At 58.3% G+C, this 14,965-nt stretch overlaps 1 protein-coding gene across 1 annotated transcript in view; it reads right to left on the reverse strand.

Annotated features, from left to right (window-relative positions):
- The window catches only part of NIBAN2 (niban apoptosis regulator 2), a 30,916-nt gene that overhangs the window by 2,385 nt on the left and 13,566 nt on the right, over nt 1–14,965 (reverse strand). The window contains exons 2-13 of the mRNA XM_065853887.2: nt 13,357–13,487; nt 9,524–9,652; nt 9,300–9,405; nt 8,401–8,568; nt 4,462–4,577; nt 4,271–4,375; nt 3,115–3,277; nt 2,651–2,838; nt 2,330–2,485; nt 1,484–1,600; nt 712–819; nt 489–600 (exon numbers count right to left, since the gene is read on the reverse strand). Of these exons, the coding sequence (XP_065709959.2) occupies nt 489–600; nt 712–819; nt 1,484–1,600; nt 2,330–2,485; nt 2,651–2,838; nt 3,115–3,277; nt 4,271–4,375; nt 4,462–4,577; nt 8,401–8,568; nt 9,300–9,405; nt 9,524–9,652; nt 13,357–13,487 (1,599 nt within the window). The remainder of the gene's footprint in view (nt 1–488; nt 601–711; nt 820–1,483; nt 1,601–2,329; nt 2,486–2,650; nt 2,839–3,114; nt 3,278–4,270; nt 4,376–4,461; nt 4,578–8,400; nt 8,569–9,299; nt 9,406–9,523; nt 9,653–13,356; nt 13,488–14,965) is intronic.

Consider the following 14,965-nt stretch of genomic DNA (forward strand, 5'->3'; position numbering starts at 1 on the left):
GCGCTCCCAGTCCTCTGCGTGGTGTGGGGTGCAGGGAGGGGGGCTGCAGCTGGGCAGGGGGGGCTCAGCCCTACCAGTGGGAACAGCTGCTACTGGTACAGCCCCAGCACCCTACGTGGGGTCACCCCCTCCTTGTACAACCCCCAACACCGTATGTCATGTCAGCCCCTCCTCCTATGGTTCCCAGCACCCTGCACAGGGTCACCCCTCCTCACACAGCTTCCGGCACCCTGAATGGGGTCACCCCCTCTTCCTATGGTCCCTAGCACCCTGCATGGTGTCACTACCTGCTCTTTTGGTCCCCAGCACCCTACATGGGGTTACCCCCTCCTCCTACATTGCCCAGCACCCATCACAAGCCCTCCAGGCGCTGCTAAGCCCAGGCTCAGCTCACCCTCACTCTACCCAGAACCCACCCCAGGGTGCTGGAGCCCCCCAGGGCTCAGAGCTCAGCAGTTCTATGCCCCCCTGGTGCTGCAGGACCCTACCTTGCATTATGTCCTTCATCACGGACTGCAGCACCACCTCCTCGTACGTGTTCTCCACCAGGATGAAGCTGGCAAAGTCCTCGAAGATCAGCTCCTGAAACTTGGCCAACTCCTGCCGTGGGGGAGAGGCCATTCAGCGTCGGGGGGATGGGGCGGGGGGATGCTGCAGCCCATCCAAAGGGGTGGTCTTTCCCCCACTAACCCCCAAACGTTATCCTCTTACCCCCTTGCAGGTTGGCGCCAGCTTTTTCAGCAGGAAGGGGATGGTGATCTGCAGCAGGGCCTCTCTGAAGAACTTCTTCCGCACAGTGCTGCTGTCATAGTCGAATTTCTGCAGAATAAGAGGGCAGCCCCGGGTCAGTAAGGGCTGCAGTTTGTCCCCCCTCCAGCACATTTGCACAAGCAGGTTCCTCTGCCCCCTGCATCTTTCTCTCCAGCTCGTTCTCGGGCTGCCTGAGCCTGGGTAGGAACCATGTCCTGCACCACTGCTGGCAGAAGGGTTTTTGGGCCAGTCCGAACCCTGGGTGGCTTTTACAGAGATGTATGTGATCAGAGAGACAAGGGGTAACAGGCTCAGACTGAATCATAGGAGGTTCCATCTGAATATGAGGAGGAACTTCTTTGCTGGGAGGTGCCAGAGCCTGGCCCAGGCTGCCCAGAGCGGGTGTGGAGTCTCCTTCTCTGAGCCATTCAAACCCCCTGGACCCACCTGTGTGATCTGCTGTGACCCTGACTGAGCAGGGCTGGGATGGAGATCTACAGAGGTCCCTGCAACCTGTCTATGATTCTGTGAGGGGACATGGCTCTTCCAAGTGATTTCCCACTCACCTGCCTACATCCCAGTAAAATGCATGAAAAAAATCTCAACATGAAGTATTTCCCCACAAGACTTCTGTTAAAATCGGTAAGGTCGCTCCTGGCCTCTTCCCCAGATCACTGGCCCATGGAACAAGGCCACTGAAAGTCACTGAAGCCCCTGACCCACCACCCCTCACCTTGAGCACCCTCTCGAGGATGCGCTGGATGGACTTGCAGACGTCATCTTTGCCCTGCAGCTTCCCCAGGTCCTGATGGAGCAACGTCTCGAATGTGTAGACAGCATCGTCCATTTGCTGTGGGCAGAGGCAGATGGTCACCATGTAGGGGCACCCAGAGAGACCAACCATGGGGGTGGGCAAGGGGTTCTTTGGGAGCACTGTCACACCGAGATGAGCCGCCACACTGATATGGTCCCTAGCAGCCCAGTGTGGCAATGGATCTGGGGAAGGGGCTGGAGCACAAGTGTGATGGGAGCAGCTGAGGGACCTGGGGGGTTCAGCTGGAGAACAGGAGCTGAGGGGAGACCTTCTGATCTCTGAACTGCCTGAAAGGAGCTTGGAGCCAGGGGGGTCGGGCTCTGCTCCCCAGGAACAAGCGCCAGGAGCAGAGGAAACGGCCTCAAGTTGCGCCAGGGGAGGTTGAGGTTGGATCTGGGGAACAATTTCTTCTTTCCCAAAGGGCTGTGGGGCATTGGAACAGGCTGCCCAGGGCAGTGCTGGAGTCACCATCCCTGGAGGGTTGGACAGACGGACATGAGGTTCTCAGGGACGTGCGGTTAGTGCCAGGGGTGGGTGAATGGTTGGACTCAATGATCTTGAGGGTCTCCTCCAACCAAAATGATTCTGTGATTCTATGACCACACACCTTTAACTGGCTGCCAACGACATGAAGGTCCCTGAGACAGGACAGACATCCCGGCCAAACCCCTATCTGGGTTATCCCCTATCCCCTCTCTGCCCACACTCCCCAGCCGCCTGTGCTCAGCCCAGGGGGACATGGGAGGACCCTGGTCCCTGTCCCACCTGTCTCATGTGGATCTGGGCTCTCTGCTTGAAGACAGACGTGCTGGAGACATCGAACCGCTGCTGAAGGCCCTCCAGTTTCAGCTGGTCCATCTTTTCGTAGCATGACTGCATCTTCACAGGGTGGAAGGCCAGGTGGGAAAGCTTCTCCATGTACTGAGGATAAAGTCAAGCTTAGCAGGGCAGGACATGCCACCCCACGTGGCCTTCATCCCCATGTATTTTCTCAGCCTGGGGTGCCCCAGCACCATCCACACCAGCAATGCCAGCAGGACTGGTCCTAACACCTGCAAGTCAGCAAGAAGCATCACCAGCTCTCACCTCTGCCAGCTTCTCCATGCCACCTTCGTTGACGATGTTCATGTTCATGTCTGTCACCTCCTTGAAGAACACCTCCCGCGCCTCGGCAAAGCCCTGGCTTGTGGGGGTCATCAGGGCCTCCAGGATGGAGGAGATGTAGGGCTGGACATGGTTACGGACGCAGACCTCCGCTTTGGGGAGGACGAATGCTGGGCAGAGAGCAGGGAGATGCATGGTGAGGCTCCTCCTTCACCCTTCCAGCTCTTCAAATCAGGTCCTAAACCCACCGTAGGGCCATGGACCTGTCCCTGTCCCCAGGTCCCGGCAGGAGTGGTGTCCCAGACTTGCAATACAATGCAACTGGTTCTTGCAAGGGGCCCTTGGTCTGTATTGAACCTGTTCCTGCCCCATTGCCTTATCCAGGGCATCACTGCCCACCTTGACCCCCACCTCCTGGGACAATGCATCACCCTGCAGGGCTGTACCTCGGATCTTGCTGGCCAAGTGCTCCTTCGATGTGATGATCTGGTCCATGTCCGTGCGGATGGTGCTCTCCATCTGGGGCCGCTCCTGCTCGCACTTGGCCGTCACAGCATCATACTGAGCCTTGGTCTGCTCGTAGACCATCCTATAGACGGCATCCGAGATCTGGCGAGAGACAGGTGGGCTGGTCAGCGTCCTCCCACACCTCCTGCTCCCCCCACTAACCATCTTGTCCAGCATCAGATGCCTCCTGAGCCTTCACCCATGCCCTGACCAGACCTCTCCTTGCACCCTGGCACTAGGTTTTCCACACCAGGGACCTCCCAGCTGGGTGAGATGAAGCCCCCATGGTGCAGAAGATGCTTCAAAGTGATGCCTGAGGGACACAGAGCCAAGTGCTGCTCCAGGCAGGGTTGGGGATGCTGCAAGTCTGGGCATGCTGGTGGTCCAGCTATGCTGATGGTTCAGGGATGCTGGTGGGCCAGGGATGCTGGTGGGCCAGGCAGGAGAGCCCCTAACCCCATTTCAATGCTGTACCCTGCCTGAGGTTTCGGGAACCAACCCCATGAGTGGGTTGGAGCCACTCGCTGAGGCTTCACGCTCACTTTGCAGCCAAACGCTGTGATTTTGGGGTCAGCGGGAGGCAGAGCCTTCCCCCATCTCCCTCCCTCGGGCTTCCCAGCTCTGCAGCTAAGACCACAGCTACTGAAAAAGCAGAGTTTGTGCATTTTTAGGCTGCTCCAGCAGCATGTTACGAGCCTGGTGATGATTAACTATCAGCTTTTAAGGTTTTCACAGGCTGTTTTGAAGAGCCCTCGGTCTTTCGCAATGCTCCAGGCTGGATTTAGCCAGCGCTGCTCTAAAAATGGCTCTCGCTAAATATAGCCAGGACGGGCTTTGCTCCAGGGCTGGGCTTCCTCCTGTTTGCTTCCCTGGCCCCAGGGACAGGCAGTGCAGGCAGGGATGGGCAGGGCTGCTGCAGGGGGACAACAAGGAGCTTTCAAAAGCCACAGCAGAGAATGAGGACGGATTCCTTAGTGGCTGGAGAGGGGGTAACGCGGCGGGTAGTGATCCCAGTGGCAGTGCAGTCCCCAAAGCAGAGGCAGCACAGGAGGGGTGGCGGGGGGGGAGGTGACAATGTCCCCCCCAGACCCACACCTGGATCCAGGTCCGTTGGCGCTCCGGAGCTTTGCCCTTCAGGCGGGGGCCGATGGTGGTCCGCAGCTCGGGGAGCAGCTCCTCCATCACCAGGTTGCTCAGGACCTGCAAAGGCAGGAGGAGGTTTTGGGGACCCTGCTCAACCTGTACCCTTCAGCCCCCAACCCAAGCTGGGGGTGACAGGTCCTCACCTGGGTTTCATTGCCACACAGCATGTCCCAGGTGCCGTACTGCTCCTTCGCCTGGCGGTACATGCGGATGGCATCCGTGAAGGCTGGAGCCTCCACTTTGGAGTCCTCAGGGATCCCTGGGGTGGGGACAGGGGGACGAGTAAGAATTGGGAGTGAGGGGCAGCCCCAGCCCACCAGCACGGGGTATCCTCCATGTCCCCCACACCCCTGAAAGGAGTCCAGGGTTGTCACCAGGGGTGGGGGATCCCCTCCTGAGGCCCTGTCTGTAACTGGGTGGGGGGCAGCAGACCTCAGATACACCCATGGCTGGGGGGTCCCACTCTGTTCACAGACTGACCTGTCCCCCAGAGCCAGACAAAGGGTAGGGAGGCAGAATGGGGGTGCTCAGTGACCCCCCACAGTGCATGGGGACTTGATGATCACTCATGGCATGGCAGCAGCAGGCACTCAGAAGGTTGGGGGGGCTCAGTGACCCCCACCAGCACAGCAGGACAGGACAGGGGGGCTGGAGGAAGTGGGGGCCCTGCAAAGAATGGTGCAGCTGGGGAGGAAGAGGAAAGTGGCTGAGAGACATTGGGATGAGTCAGGTCCCGTCCCTGAGCCTGTGGGAGGGACACTGGGCTGTCCCTGAGATGTCACTGCCATGAGTCACCCCAGCCTGGCTCCCAGGACCACCGGCAGGAGGGGGGTTCGGGCATACCCCCACTCTCCCATGACACCCATCATGGGGAGCGCAGGGTGCTGGGAGCCACGTGCCGTGGGGAGGAGGAGATGGGGACAGTGGGACACAACCTGGGACCCTGCTGGCACATGTCCCACACATGTCCCTGCCTCGTTCCAGGCTGCAGAGGCACCTGTCAGTTGGGAAGGAACAGTCCTGGGGGTGAACTGCCCCAAAACCCCCAGTCCCCCTCCTGGAACTCTGCCAGGAGGGAGGTGGCATGGGGCCCAGCTCAGGATGCCTGTGCCCTTTGGCCAAGGGTCCCCTGGCACAGCAATGACAGCAGAGGGTCATGGCCCCAGAGCCCCCAGCAAGCCAGTGTCCCGGGGAGCCGCAGCCAGAGGTGGCTTCTCCCCTCCTGGGGTGGTGAGCGGATCTTTTCCAACACACAGATTTTTCTAAGATGATTACATTTAACTCCAAGCATAAGCAGCTTTTCCTAAGGGGCAGCTTAATATACAGGAGGGGAAATAAACGCTGAAAAAGTCAAACCTGGCCCTTTCTCAGTGCTCGGGGTGAGCTGGACCAGGGTTGCGCTTCCAGGGACCAGTGCTTCTCCATCCATGGAGCTCAGTGTCACCTCCCAGGTGGGACAACCTGATATGGGCTTCAGTCCCCTGCCAGAGCTGCTACAGCCAACCCTTGTCCTCCAGACCACCCAGGATTCACCCCCCAAGAAGCCACCAGGATCAGCCCCACCAGAGTCACTTGTCCCTGGCTGAGCATCACCCCGGGGACACCCAGACAGGGTTGGCTGCACAAAGCCACCGTGCCACCTCATAGGCCAAATTTCATGATTTGGCTTCATTAACATGACTCTAATTAAGCACTGATATGAGCTCGCCTTTGTTGGGCATGGGAAGCAACCACCCAAGCCTGGACCCTGTCCTGGAAAGGGTCCCAGGGTGACTGTGTCCCCAACACTGGAGAGTGATGTTACACCTTGACCTTTGCAAACTCCACCCTGCTCACAGCACAGGGTCATCTCCTCTCGCCGAGGGAACAGTGCTGAAGAAGAAATGGGGGTTTGAAAACGCTTTTCGCCCAAAACACAGCCTGCCTGCAATAAAGGACAAAAGTCATTGGGGTGGGCACTGCTCCAGCCCCACGTGTCACCGTATTGGGCAAAGAGACCATCTTGGAGCAGCCAAGGGCACCCAGGGTCCAGGGAAACCAGGCTGGACACCTCCTGCGTGAGGAATGATGTTGCACGTCCCTCCCTGGCCCTTACAAAAGAGCTGGTGTTACAAAAATACAGTCTGAGAAAGGGAGGTGAAAATTCCCACACTAATCACAACCGGAGGCAGAGACAGAGCCTCTAATTTGGGGAAAAAAAAAAAAATAAAATGCTTGACAACAACAAAAGAGCTTTCATGGGATTTGAAACAGTATCCTGGAGCTTGCAGGAGCAGCGAGGGGCAGAAATGGAGCTCGGGGGGGTGAAAGAACCATCTCAGAGAGAAATCCAGGCTGCAGAAATGCAGAAACCCACCAGCACACACTGTCCTGGGAGACCCCCCCTGGGGGGGGTTTATCACATGTGAGGAGGAGGAGGAGAGGGAGGAAGGGAGGTAACAGCACAGCCCTGGCTGGCACAGGGTCATATCTCTCCTCTCTCCTGCAGCAGCACCCGGGTGGGGGACATTAAAGATAAATACGCTGGCTTGTTGTTAGTACAAGAAGTCAATTCCTCTTTTATCAGGAGCCGGTTTTGCTTGCAGTGCCCCAGTTTTGTGGGTTCAGCCAGCGAGCACGGGGGGCCCTGGGTGCTGAACCCTGCGTGGCAATGATGCTGCAGCAGTAACGAGTGGCAGGGGGGTCATTGCACCCCTAAAGGAGCCCAAGCTCCTTCAGGACATGCTCATCCTGATGAGCTTGGACACCCCCGGCTCACCAACAGTGCATGGATGTGTTTGGTAGCGAGGAGCACCAAAAGGAAGGGAAAGAGCAAAGTTCTCAGATTAAATCTAACATGGGAGGATGGAAACTGCCACCGAAACCCGGGCTCAGGATATGGTTCCGTTCCTCTGCTCCCTAACCAGCAGCTCTGGCAAAATCAGGGCTACATGCAGTGAAAGAAGCACAAAAAGAATTGACAGCATCACCCTTTGCCCACTAAAAGACCCGATTTTGAGCTGGTTTCAGCGCTGGCACCTCCTTCCCCAGGAATCCTCTCGCCATTTGTGGCACCACTGGGACCTGGGGCTCAGCCCAGGAGCACACGGGCCCCAGCTGAACAGGAAAATCGTGTTTTCCTGCCAGAGTATCGCTGACACGGGAGGCAGGTCCTGCCGCAGCCCCGCACCCTGTCCTCCTGCACCGGAGCTCGGGCGGTGCCAGTGGGTGGGGAGCGGGACGGTGGGGCTTGCAGGTTTGATGACTTTAATTACCAAATATTTTCTACCTCAGGGTGGAAAATAGGCACCAGGGTGACTCTTGAGCCAGGCTCCATGATGGTTCCTGCAAACGCTGCCTGCCCTGGAGTGGGCACCGTGTTCTGAATGGGATGAAGCTGGGCAAAGGGATGCACCCATTGTCTGGAGTCCCCCCACAGCCCCCCTTGCTCGGGGGGAGGATGAGATGCTTAATGATCTCAAATCTTGGGTTCACTTCTGGGCCTTTCACGACAAGAAAGAGGTGCTGGAGTGAGTTCGGAGAAGGGAACGGAGCTGGTGAGGGGCTGGAGCACAAGTGGGATGGGAGCGGCTGAGGGACCTGGGGGGTTCAGCTGGAGAACAGGAGCTGAGGGGAGACCTTCTGATCTCTGAACTGCCTGAAAGGAGCTTGGAGCCAGGGGGGTCGGGCTCTGCTCCCCAGGAACAAGCGCCAGGAGCAGAGGAAACGGCCTCGAGTTGCACCAGGGGAGGTTGAGGTTGGATGTGGGGAACAATTCCTTCTTTCCCAAAGGGCTGTGGGGCATTGGAACAGGCTGCCCAGGGCAGTGCTGGAGTCACCATCCCTGGAGGGCTGGACAGAGATGAGGTTCTCAGGGACGTGCGGTTAGTGCCAGGAGTGGGTTAATGGTTGGACTTGATGATCTTGAGTGTGTCTTCCAAGCAAAATTATTCCATGATGCTCAACAACTCCCAGTCAGTTCCTCCTCTTGAACCCCAAATCATCTCTTTAGGTCCCAAACCCAACCCAACCACCCCTTTGGAGCAGGAGTATGATGGTCTCCCCACCCTGGACCCTCCCTTCTTCCCCCCAGTATCACTCACCGTTATTGCAGTGCCGGACGCAGTCCTGGAAAACCGCCCGCCACTTCTCCTGCTCCTTGCCCGTCATCACGCAGAAGTAATAGTGCCGGGCATAGGGGTGCCAGAGGATGAGGGGGAAATCTGTGGGGCACTTCAGGATGGGGGACTGCCCGGATTTGGGTGTCACACCTGTGGAGGGGGGAAGGATGCTTTGAGGAGGGAATGGGGTAAGAGGACAGACTTTTTAGCAGGGCCTGTTGCAACAGGACAAGGGGCAAGGATTTTAAACTAAAAGAGGGGAGATTCAGGCTGGACATGAGGAAGAAATTGTTGGCCCTGAGGGTGGTGAGAGCCTGGCCCAGGTTGGCCAGAGAGGTGGTGGATGAACCATCCCTGGAGACATCCCAGGCCAGGCTGGACGGGGCTCTGAGCACCCTGAGCTGGTGAAGATGTCCCTGCTCATGGCAGGGGTGGCACTGGATGAGCTCTGAAGGTCCCCTCAACCCAGACTGTTCTGTGATTCTATGACAGTGAGCGGGGTGACGGCTGGTCCTCCTGGGGGTCTGGATGGAGAAGTTGGAGCTGCTGCCTTCACCCAGAACTCCCCAGAACAGGGAGGTGACAGCAGCTCAGGGCATCTCTCGTGGAGCCGCAGACACATTTTCCTTCCTTTCCCATCGTCTGTGGCAGGACTCGAGCAGCAGAAACTTTACACAGCTTCCTACACTTTGTGGAGGGGATGGGGCTGTTCTCCTTCCCTACAGCCCTGCACCCCAAAACCATCCATTTCTGAAGGTCTGCAGGGATGTCCACACCACCAAACCACCCCTTCCCAAAGGTCCTGAGAGATGCCCAGCATCATGGGGGTGGCAGGGGACTGTGAGCATCCCTCCTTGCCCCGCAACTACCAGAACACTCACCGGGGAGGCTGCTGTTCACCAGCTCCAGGTACCGCTCCACGGAGGTGAGGATCTTGTAGCCAGCGCTGTTGACCAGCACGCGGGGCGGTAGGTCCCGCTCATAGGCCTGAGCAGAAAAAGATGGTCACGGATAACGGGGAGCACGGCCACACCACTGCAGTGATGGGGTGTCCCCCTCTGGAGCTGTCCCCACTGGAGATGGGTGACAGGGTGATGTCCCTCACCAGTTTGTTCTCATAAAGGACCAAGCCGTAGTTGTGCGGGACCACGCAGAAGCGGTTCCTCCACTTCTTGTTTTCCTCGATGTACTGGAAGAGGTTGCCCGAGTAGATGACGTGGTCCTCCAGTGGGACCTGTGGGCAGGAGACACATAGTGGGTGGCACATGGGTGGTGGGGTTCCCAGCTGGGTAGCCCTTCATCCTACGGTCACAGCCTGGCATGGGGAGCTCAGCAAGGTCCATTGATGGTGATTTGGGTGGGGTTTTCTGCACTAGGGCTATGTTGAGTGTCTCTATGTTCACCAATTGATTGTCTCCTATAGCATTGCAAATATAGGTGCCTGAATAGGGGTGTCTGTGTGATAACCTGGGTGTTCCACATGCACAGCCCTAGAAAACCCCAGAGGGGCTGTTCATACAGCAGCTAAGTTGCACATGGTCACCATGATGGTGATCACACCTCTGTCTGTGTCATCTCCTTCCTGGGAGACGATGCACCAAGCTCTGCTGAGTGATCTGAGCTCACTTGGCCAAGCGGCAGTTTAGGGCAGAGCTTCCATCAGCGATTCCCAACCTCAGTGCTCAGAGAAGGGAACAGAGCTGGGGAAGGAGCTGGAGCACCAGTGTGATGGGAGCGGCTGAGGGACCTGGGGGGTTCAGCTGGAGAACAGGAGCCGAGGGGAGACCTTCTGATCTCTGAACTGCCTGAAAGGAGCTTGGAGCCAGGGGGGTCGGGCTCTGCTCCCCAGGAACAAGCGCCAGGAGCAGAGGAAACGGCCTCAAGTTGCGCCAGGGGAGGTTGAGGTTGGATGTGGGGAACAATTTCTTCTTTCCCAAAGGGCTGTGGGGCATTGGAACAGGCTGCCCAGGGCAGTGCTGGAGTCACCATCCCTGGAGGGTTGGACAGATGGAGATGAGGTTCTCAGGGACACGGGGAAGTGCCAGGGGTGAGTTAATGGTTGGACTCTATGATCTTGAGTGTGTCTTCCAAGCAAAATGATTTTATGGTTCTATGGTTCAACTACTGCCATTTCCCCAGCCTGGGGCAGGCAGGACCGTTCCTAGCGCTCCTCAGTAGTGGCCATCAGCCAGAAGGTCCTGCCAGGGTGCAGGTCAGAGGCAAGCTGCAGATGGCAGGAACCTTCGCGTGGTCTCCCAGTGGGACGCAGAAGAGGAATTGCAAAAAGCCACCCCATAGAGCTCAGGACCAGACAATGCTCGAATGCCCTGGGCTTCACGGAGGACCAGCAACAGCAACGGGCTGAGGACATCCTGTGTTCCTGAGCACCCCCCTGCGATGAGCAGCTCATCTCCAGCCCCTTTTGGCCCACACGCCGGCAGCCTTTACACCGTTCCAAACACAGGCCGGCTGAGCAAGCCAAGAATTTGTCCCAAGAATTTTTATGATCCCAGGAACATAAACAAGAGCCGAGAGCTCTCGTGAGGGAGGGATCGTTCAGCAGCCGGCCCTCCTGCCGTGGCCACCCACCATCCACCATGGTGGCCGTCAAGAGGGACCAGCCAGGCCATGGGTCCCACCATGCACCCAGCACCAGAACCTTTCTCTCTCCGCACCTCCTGGTTCACAGACACCTCACTGCCTCCTCCCAGCCCCCGCACACCCTTGACTTGCAGGGAGGTCTGAGAGCAGCTTGGCTCAGCTAACAGGCTGACAGCACCTCGCTGCTCCCTCCTGCTTTCCAAAGCCCTGGGAAGGGGGAGAAGAAGCACAAAGTCCTGTGGGGCTGGGGGACAGCGGGAACGATGAGACCCTCAACGCCAAGGCCACCACCCAGGATAGGGACAGAAAGGTGGTGCCAGTTCTGGGAGTCCCCATCAGCATCTCACTGGGGTGGCTCATCCAAGGAGAAACCATTCCATATAAACAAGTTTCAAAAGTGCTGCCCGAGGCACATGAAGCCATATGGACCAGCTGCTAAGAACATAAAATCCAGGCTGAGCCCTGATGCAGGTCCAGGGGACGCTCAGGTGGGGAATGGCTGCTCGTGGCCACGAGCATCACAGAGTGTCCGTCCCTTCCTTACACACCCTCCTTGCCCGGGGGAGGCACCGAGGCAGCACCAACCAACCCTGGCAAATATTTGGGACAGGCAGGTATGTGTCAAATTGCCAGGCAGGGCAGGTTGGGGCTGGGGGGGATGGCACTGCCTGCATCCCTGCTGCGGGGAGGGGGAGCCGGGGGGAGCGAGACTGGGTATGTTGGCTTTGGGGCTCAGTCAGGAGAGGTTGTAATGAGAAGGGACGATGCTTGGGGACACTTTTCAGCGGTGCTGCCGAAGAGGCCAAAAGTAGAAACATTTATTCTTTGTTCTCCTTGCTGCTGCTTCTTGCTGGCATTTCAGGTGACCAAGGCACACTGTGGACCCCAGCCCGGCTGGTCCCCTCCACCCAGGAGGGCCACCAGCCCCTCATATCACCTCTGAGCACCATGTCCCCAGAGAGATGGCAAGACAAAAAAGGTATGAAATAAATAAGATAAATAAAACAAATGTTAGATCCCAGCTAGACCTGCTCGAGGCCCGGGAGAACATTTCCCTGCATCTTCTTGATTTTTGGGGCATATTCAGGGAGTGCAAAGCCCAGCTGGAGGAGATGCTCTCCCCAGCTCCTTGCAGAGCCACCCCACAGACACGCAGGTCCCAGGGTGTTTGGAGCCCTAGTACATTCCAGTGACAATGCGAGGACTCCGGCAGAGGACGGGCAGCAGATGGGACAAGAGGAATGTCCCGTTTATACGCTGGTGTTTCGAAAGGCTTGCAGGGCGTCCCTGACCTCCCCGCCTTGCCGCTGTTCCCCAGACATTCCAGGGCTGCTTGATGGAGCTTTTTAATGAAGCAACCAACCTTGGGAGGGAGGTACAGCCCGAGCGGGGGCTGAAGGCATCTGCCAAATTGCAAGGAACCCAAGGGATGCCTTGCCCAGGACACCAGGCTCCCGGCTCCTGCCTGGGAACCTCCACACCTTTATTTTGCTCCACACACTCAGAAGCTTCCCAAGGAGATGGGGCATGGCCAGGTGACACTTTTGTGGGCGAGCCAGTGAGACAACCATTGTGAGCACCCAGAGCTCCAATCTCATGGATGCAATTTCAAGATTTCTTAAAAAAACAACGCTTTAAGGCCCAGACAAAAGCAGAAGCCTGTCCCCATGGGCAATCACATCTCCTCCTGCTTTCAAGGAGCACCCACAGAACAGCGGCTCCACCGACCCAGCCAGGGAGGGACCCCAAACCCTGTGTGCTGCTGAGAAGCCCCAGCTGACGTGCATGTGCCTTTGGAGGTGGGAGGGGAGGGCAGGATCCATCCCCAGGTGCTGGACCCCCCAGCAACAAGAGGGGATGCTTGGAGACCCTTTGCCAGGCAGAAGACACATGACTGCTGGAGATCGGACTCACAGCCACCTCCTCTGCCCCTATGGGGACAAAGACCCCTGCCAGGGGCTTCCTACCCCTCCCCAGGCATTTGGTTGGACCCAGGAACAGGACAAGAGCCCAGCACACCCTGCTCGATATATCCCTGGGGCAGAGGGGTCACAGGAGCTCCTGCCAGCCCTGGCACCGAGCACAGCCACCCCGGGGCTCCAGTCCTGCCCCTGCTTGCTGGGTGTGGAGTGTGCTCGTTGCATGGGTTGGGAAAGAAAACCAACCCAGGGAGCCCCATGGATGGTGCCTGATGCCACGGGGATGGGCTGGACCAGTGGCATGGGGACATTTTCCCCCTGCACGGTGGGACAGGGAGCGGTGATGTGCCTGGGCTTTGGGGAGGACACCAGTCTGTGCTCGTTGGGCAGGGGGATGGAGCTCCCCACCAGCTCTTACCTTGCGGTGGAGTAGCTGGGCCTGTGGCCCCCCGTTGCCTTCGATCTCATAGCGGACGCTGTTGAAGAGCGCTACGCCATACTGCTCCTTGTAGCACCGACAAAACTCCCCCAGCACCTTCCCCGTCCTCTCTGCAAGGGGAGAGCAGAGCCGTGTCAGGCACAAGCTGGATTTGGGGATCTTCTTGCTGCAGACCCCCCCGGCGTTCCGCACAGACACCTTTCCCCCACCCACCCTCCTGCCCACCAGAGTGCGGGGGCCACCTCCCTGTCCAGCCCAGGGACTCATTTGGGGTCAGCACCATCTTTTTTTGGCCTTTCACGTTAATGCCATAGATTCCTCTCCCAGGCAGGAAATTCCTGACATTAAGCTGATTCCGGCAATGCTGACGGCTTCCCGTGCCCCTTGCGACTCCCTGGCCCACCTCCGAGCGCCTTGGCTGGCTGAGATTGGGGGGTGCAAATCCCCCCCTCAGCCCCAAACATCACTCCTCCCCAACGCTGCTGTGCCCCCATTAGCACCATCCTCCAGCACGGCTGGGCAGATCCAGGCTCCCCAGCAGGAGGATTTGAAGGGGAAAGGACAGCCTGGCCCCCACCATGCTCCCCATGTCACCCCACCCAGGACCCTGACCTCCAGACTGGGGTGATCCCGACATGTTGGGAGAGCCTGAGGTGCCAGGTGCCCCCCTGCACCCCACACCAGAGGAGGTCCCGCTCCATCCTGAGGCAAAACCCTTCCCCGACAGCACCTTTATAAAGGGGGGCATTGCAAACCCACCCCCCAGCAGCAGTGATGATGCTTTCCCAGCCCCAGGAACCCCTTTCTCCTCCTGGGGTAACGGCCACAGCAGGGGAATGGGGTCATCACCCCATCACTCCCATTGCCAGCACACCAGCCCCATACGCACCCCACTCCACACAGTACCCACTCTACCCTCACCCAAGCTCCAGACCCCTCCTACACCAATAACCCCATCACAAAGCATCCCAGATCAAGGAACACAACTCCCTCCCAAGCTGCCTTTGGCACACGGAGCCTCAATTTTTGAATTTCACTCTCAACTTTGCTCCAGAGCCTGTGAAAAGGAAAGAATTTGAGTGGTCTCCAAGTATTTCTGAGGGCTCAGGCTCTGCCAGGGCGCAGGCGATGGGCGCGGGGAGGAACGGTGCTGGCTCTGCATCCCCAGAGCGGGAGCCAGCGCGATGCTGGGGGCATCGACCCAGACAAAACAGACCCTCGTGCCAGCCCCGGCACAGCTCGGCGGGAGCCAAAACCTCCCGCAGCGGCAGACCCAGACCCGTGATCGCAGCCAAACCGGAGCAGCTTGCTCCAGGGTGCTGCAAATCCCCGTGGGTTGAACAGCTCCAGAGGAAAACGCCGCCCGAGGAGGGTGGCTGGGGGCAGAGAAACCCGTCCCCGAGGAGATGCTGGCACTGTGATGGGGCCAAACACCACGTCGGGGCTGAAAATCCCTTTGCATTTAAGCAACCATTTTTTCTCGGGGAGGAATGAGACGCCTGCACGTCCCAGCAGAGAATTCCTCACCCCCGATTTTGGCATTTTCTCCTGGAAAAGAGCTCGCTCGCAGTCACGCCGCGCTCACGTC

The sequence above is a fragment of the Patagioenas fasciata genome, chromosome 20 (assembly GCF_037038585.1).
Source record: "Patagioenas fasciata isolate bPatFas1 chromosome 20, bPatFas1.hap1, whole genome shotgun sequence".
NCBI classification, from domain to species: Eukaryota; Metazoa; Chordata; class Aves; order Columbiformes; family Columbidae; genus Patagioenas; species Patagioenas fasciata.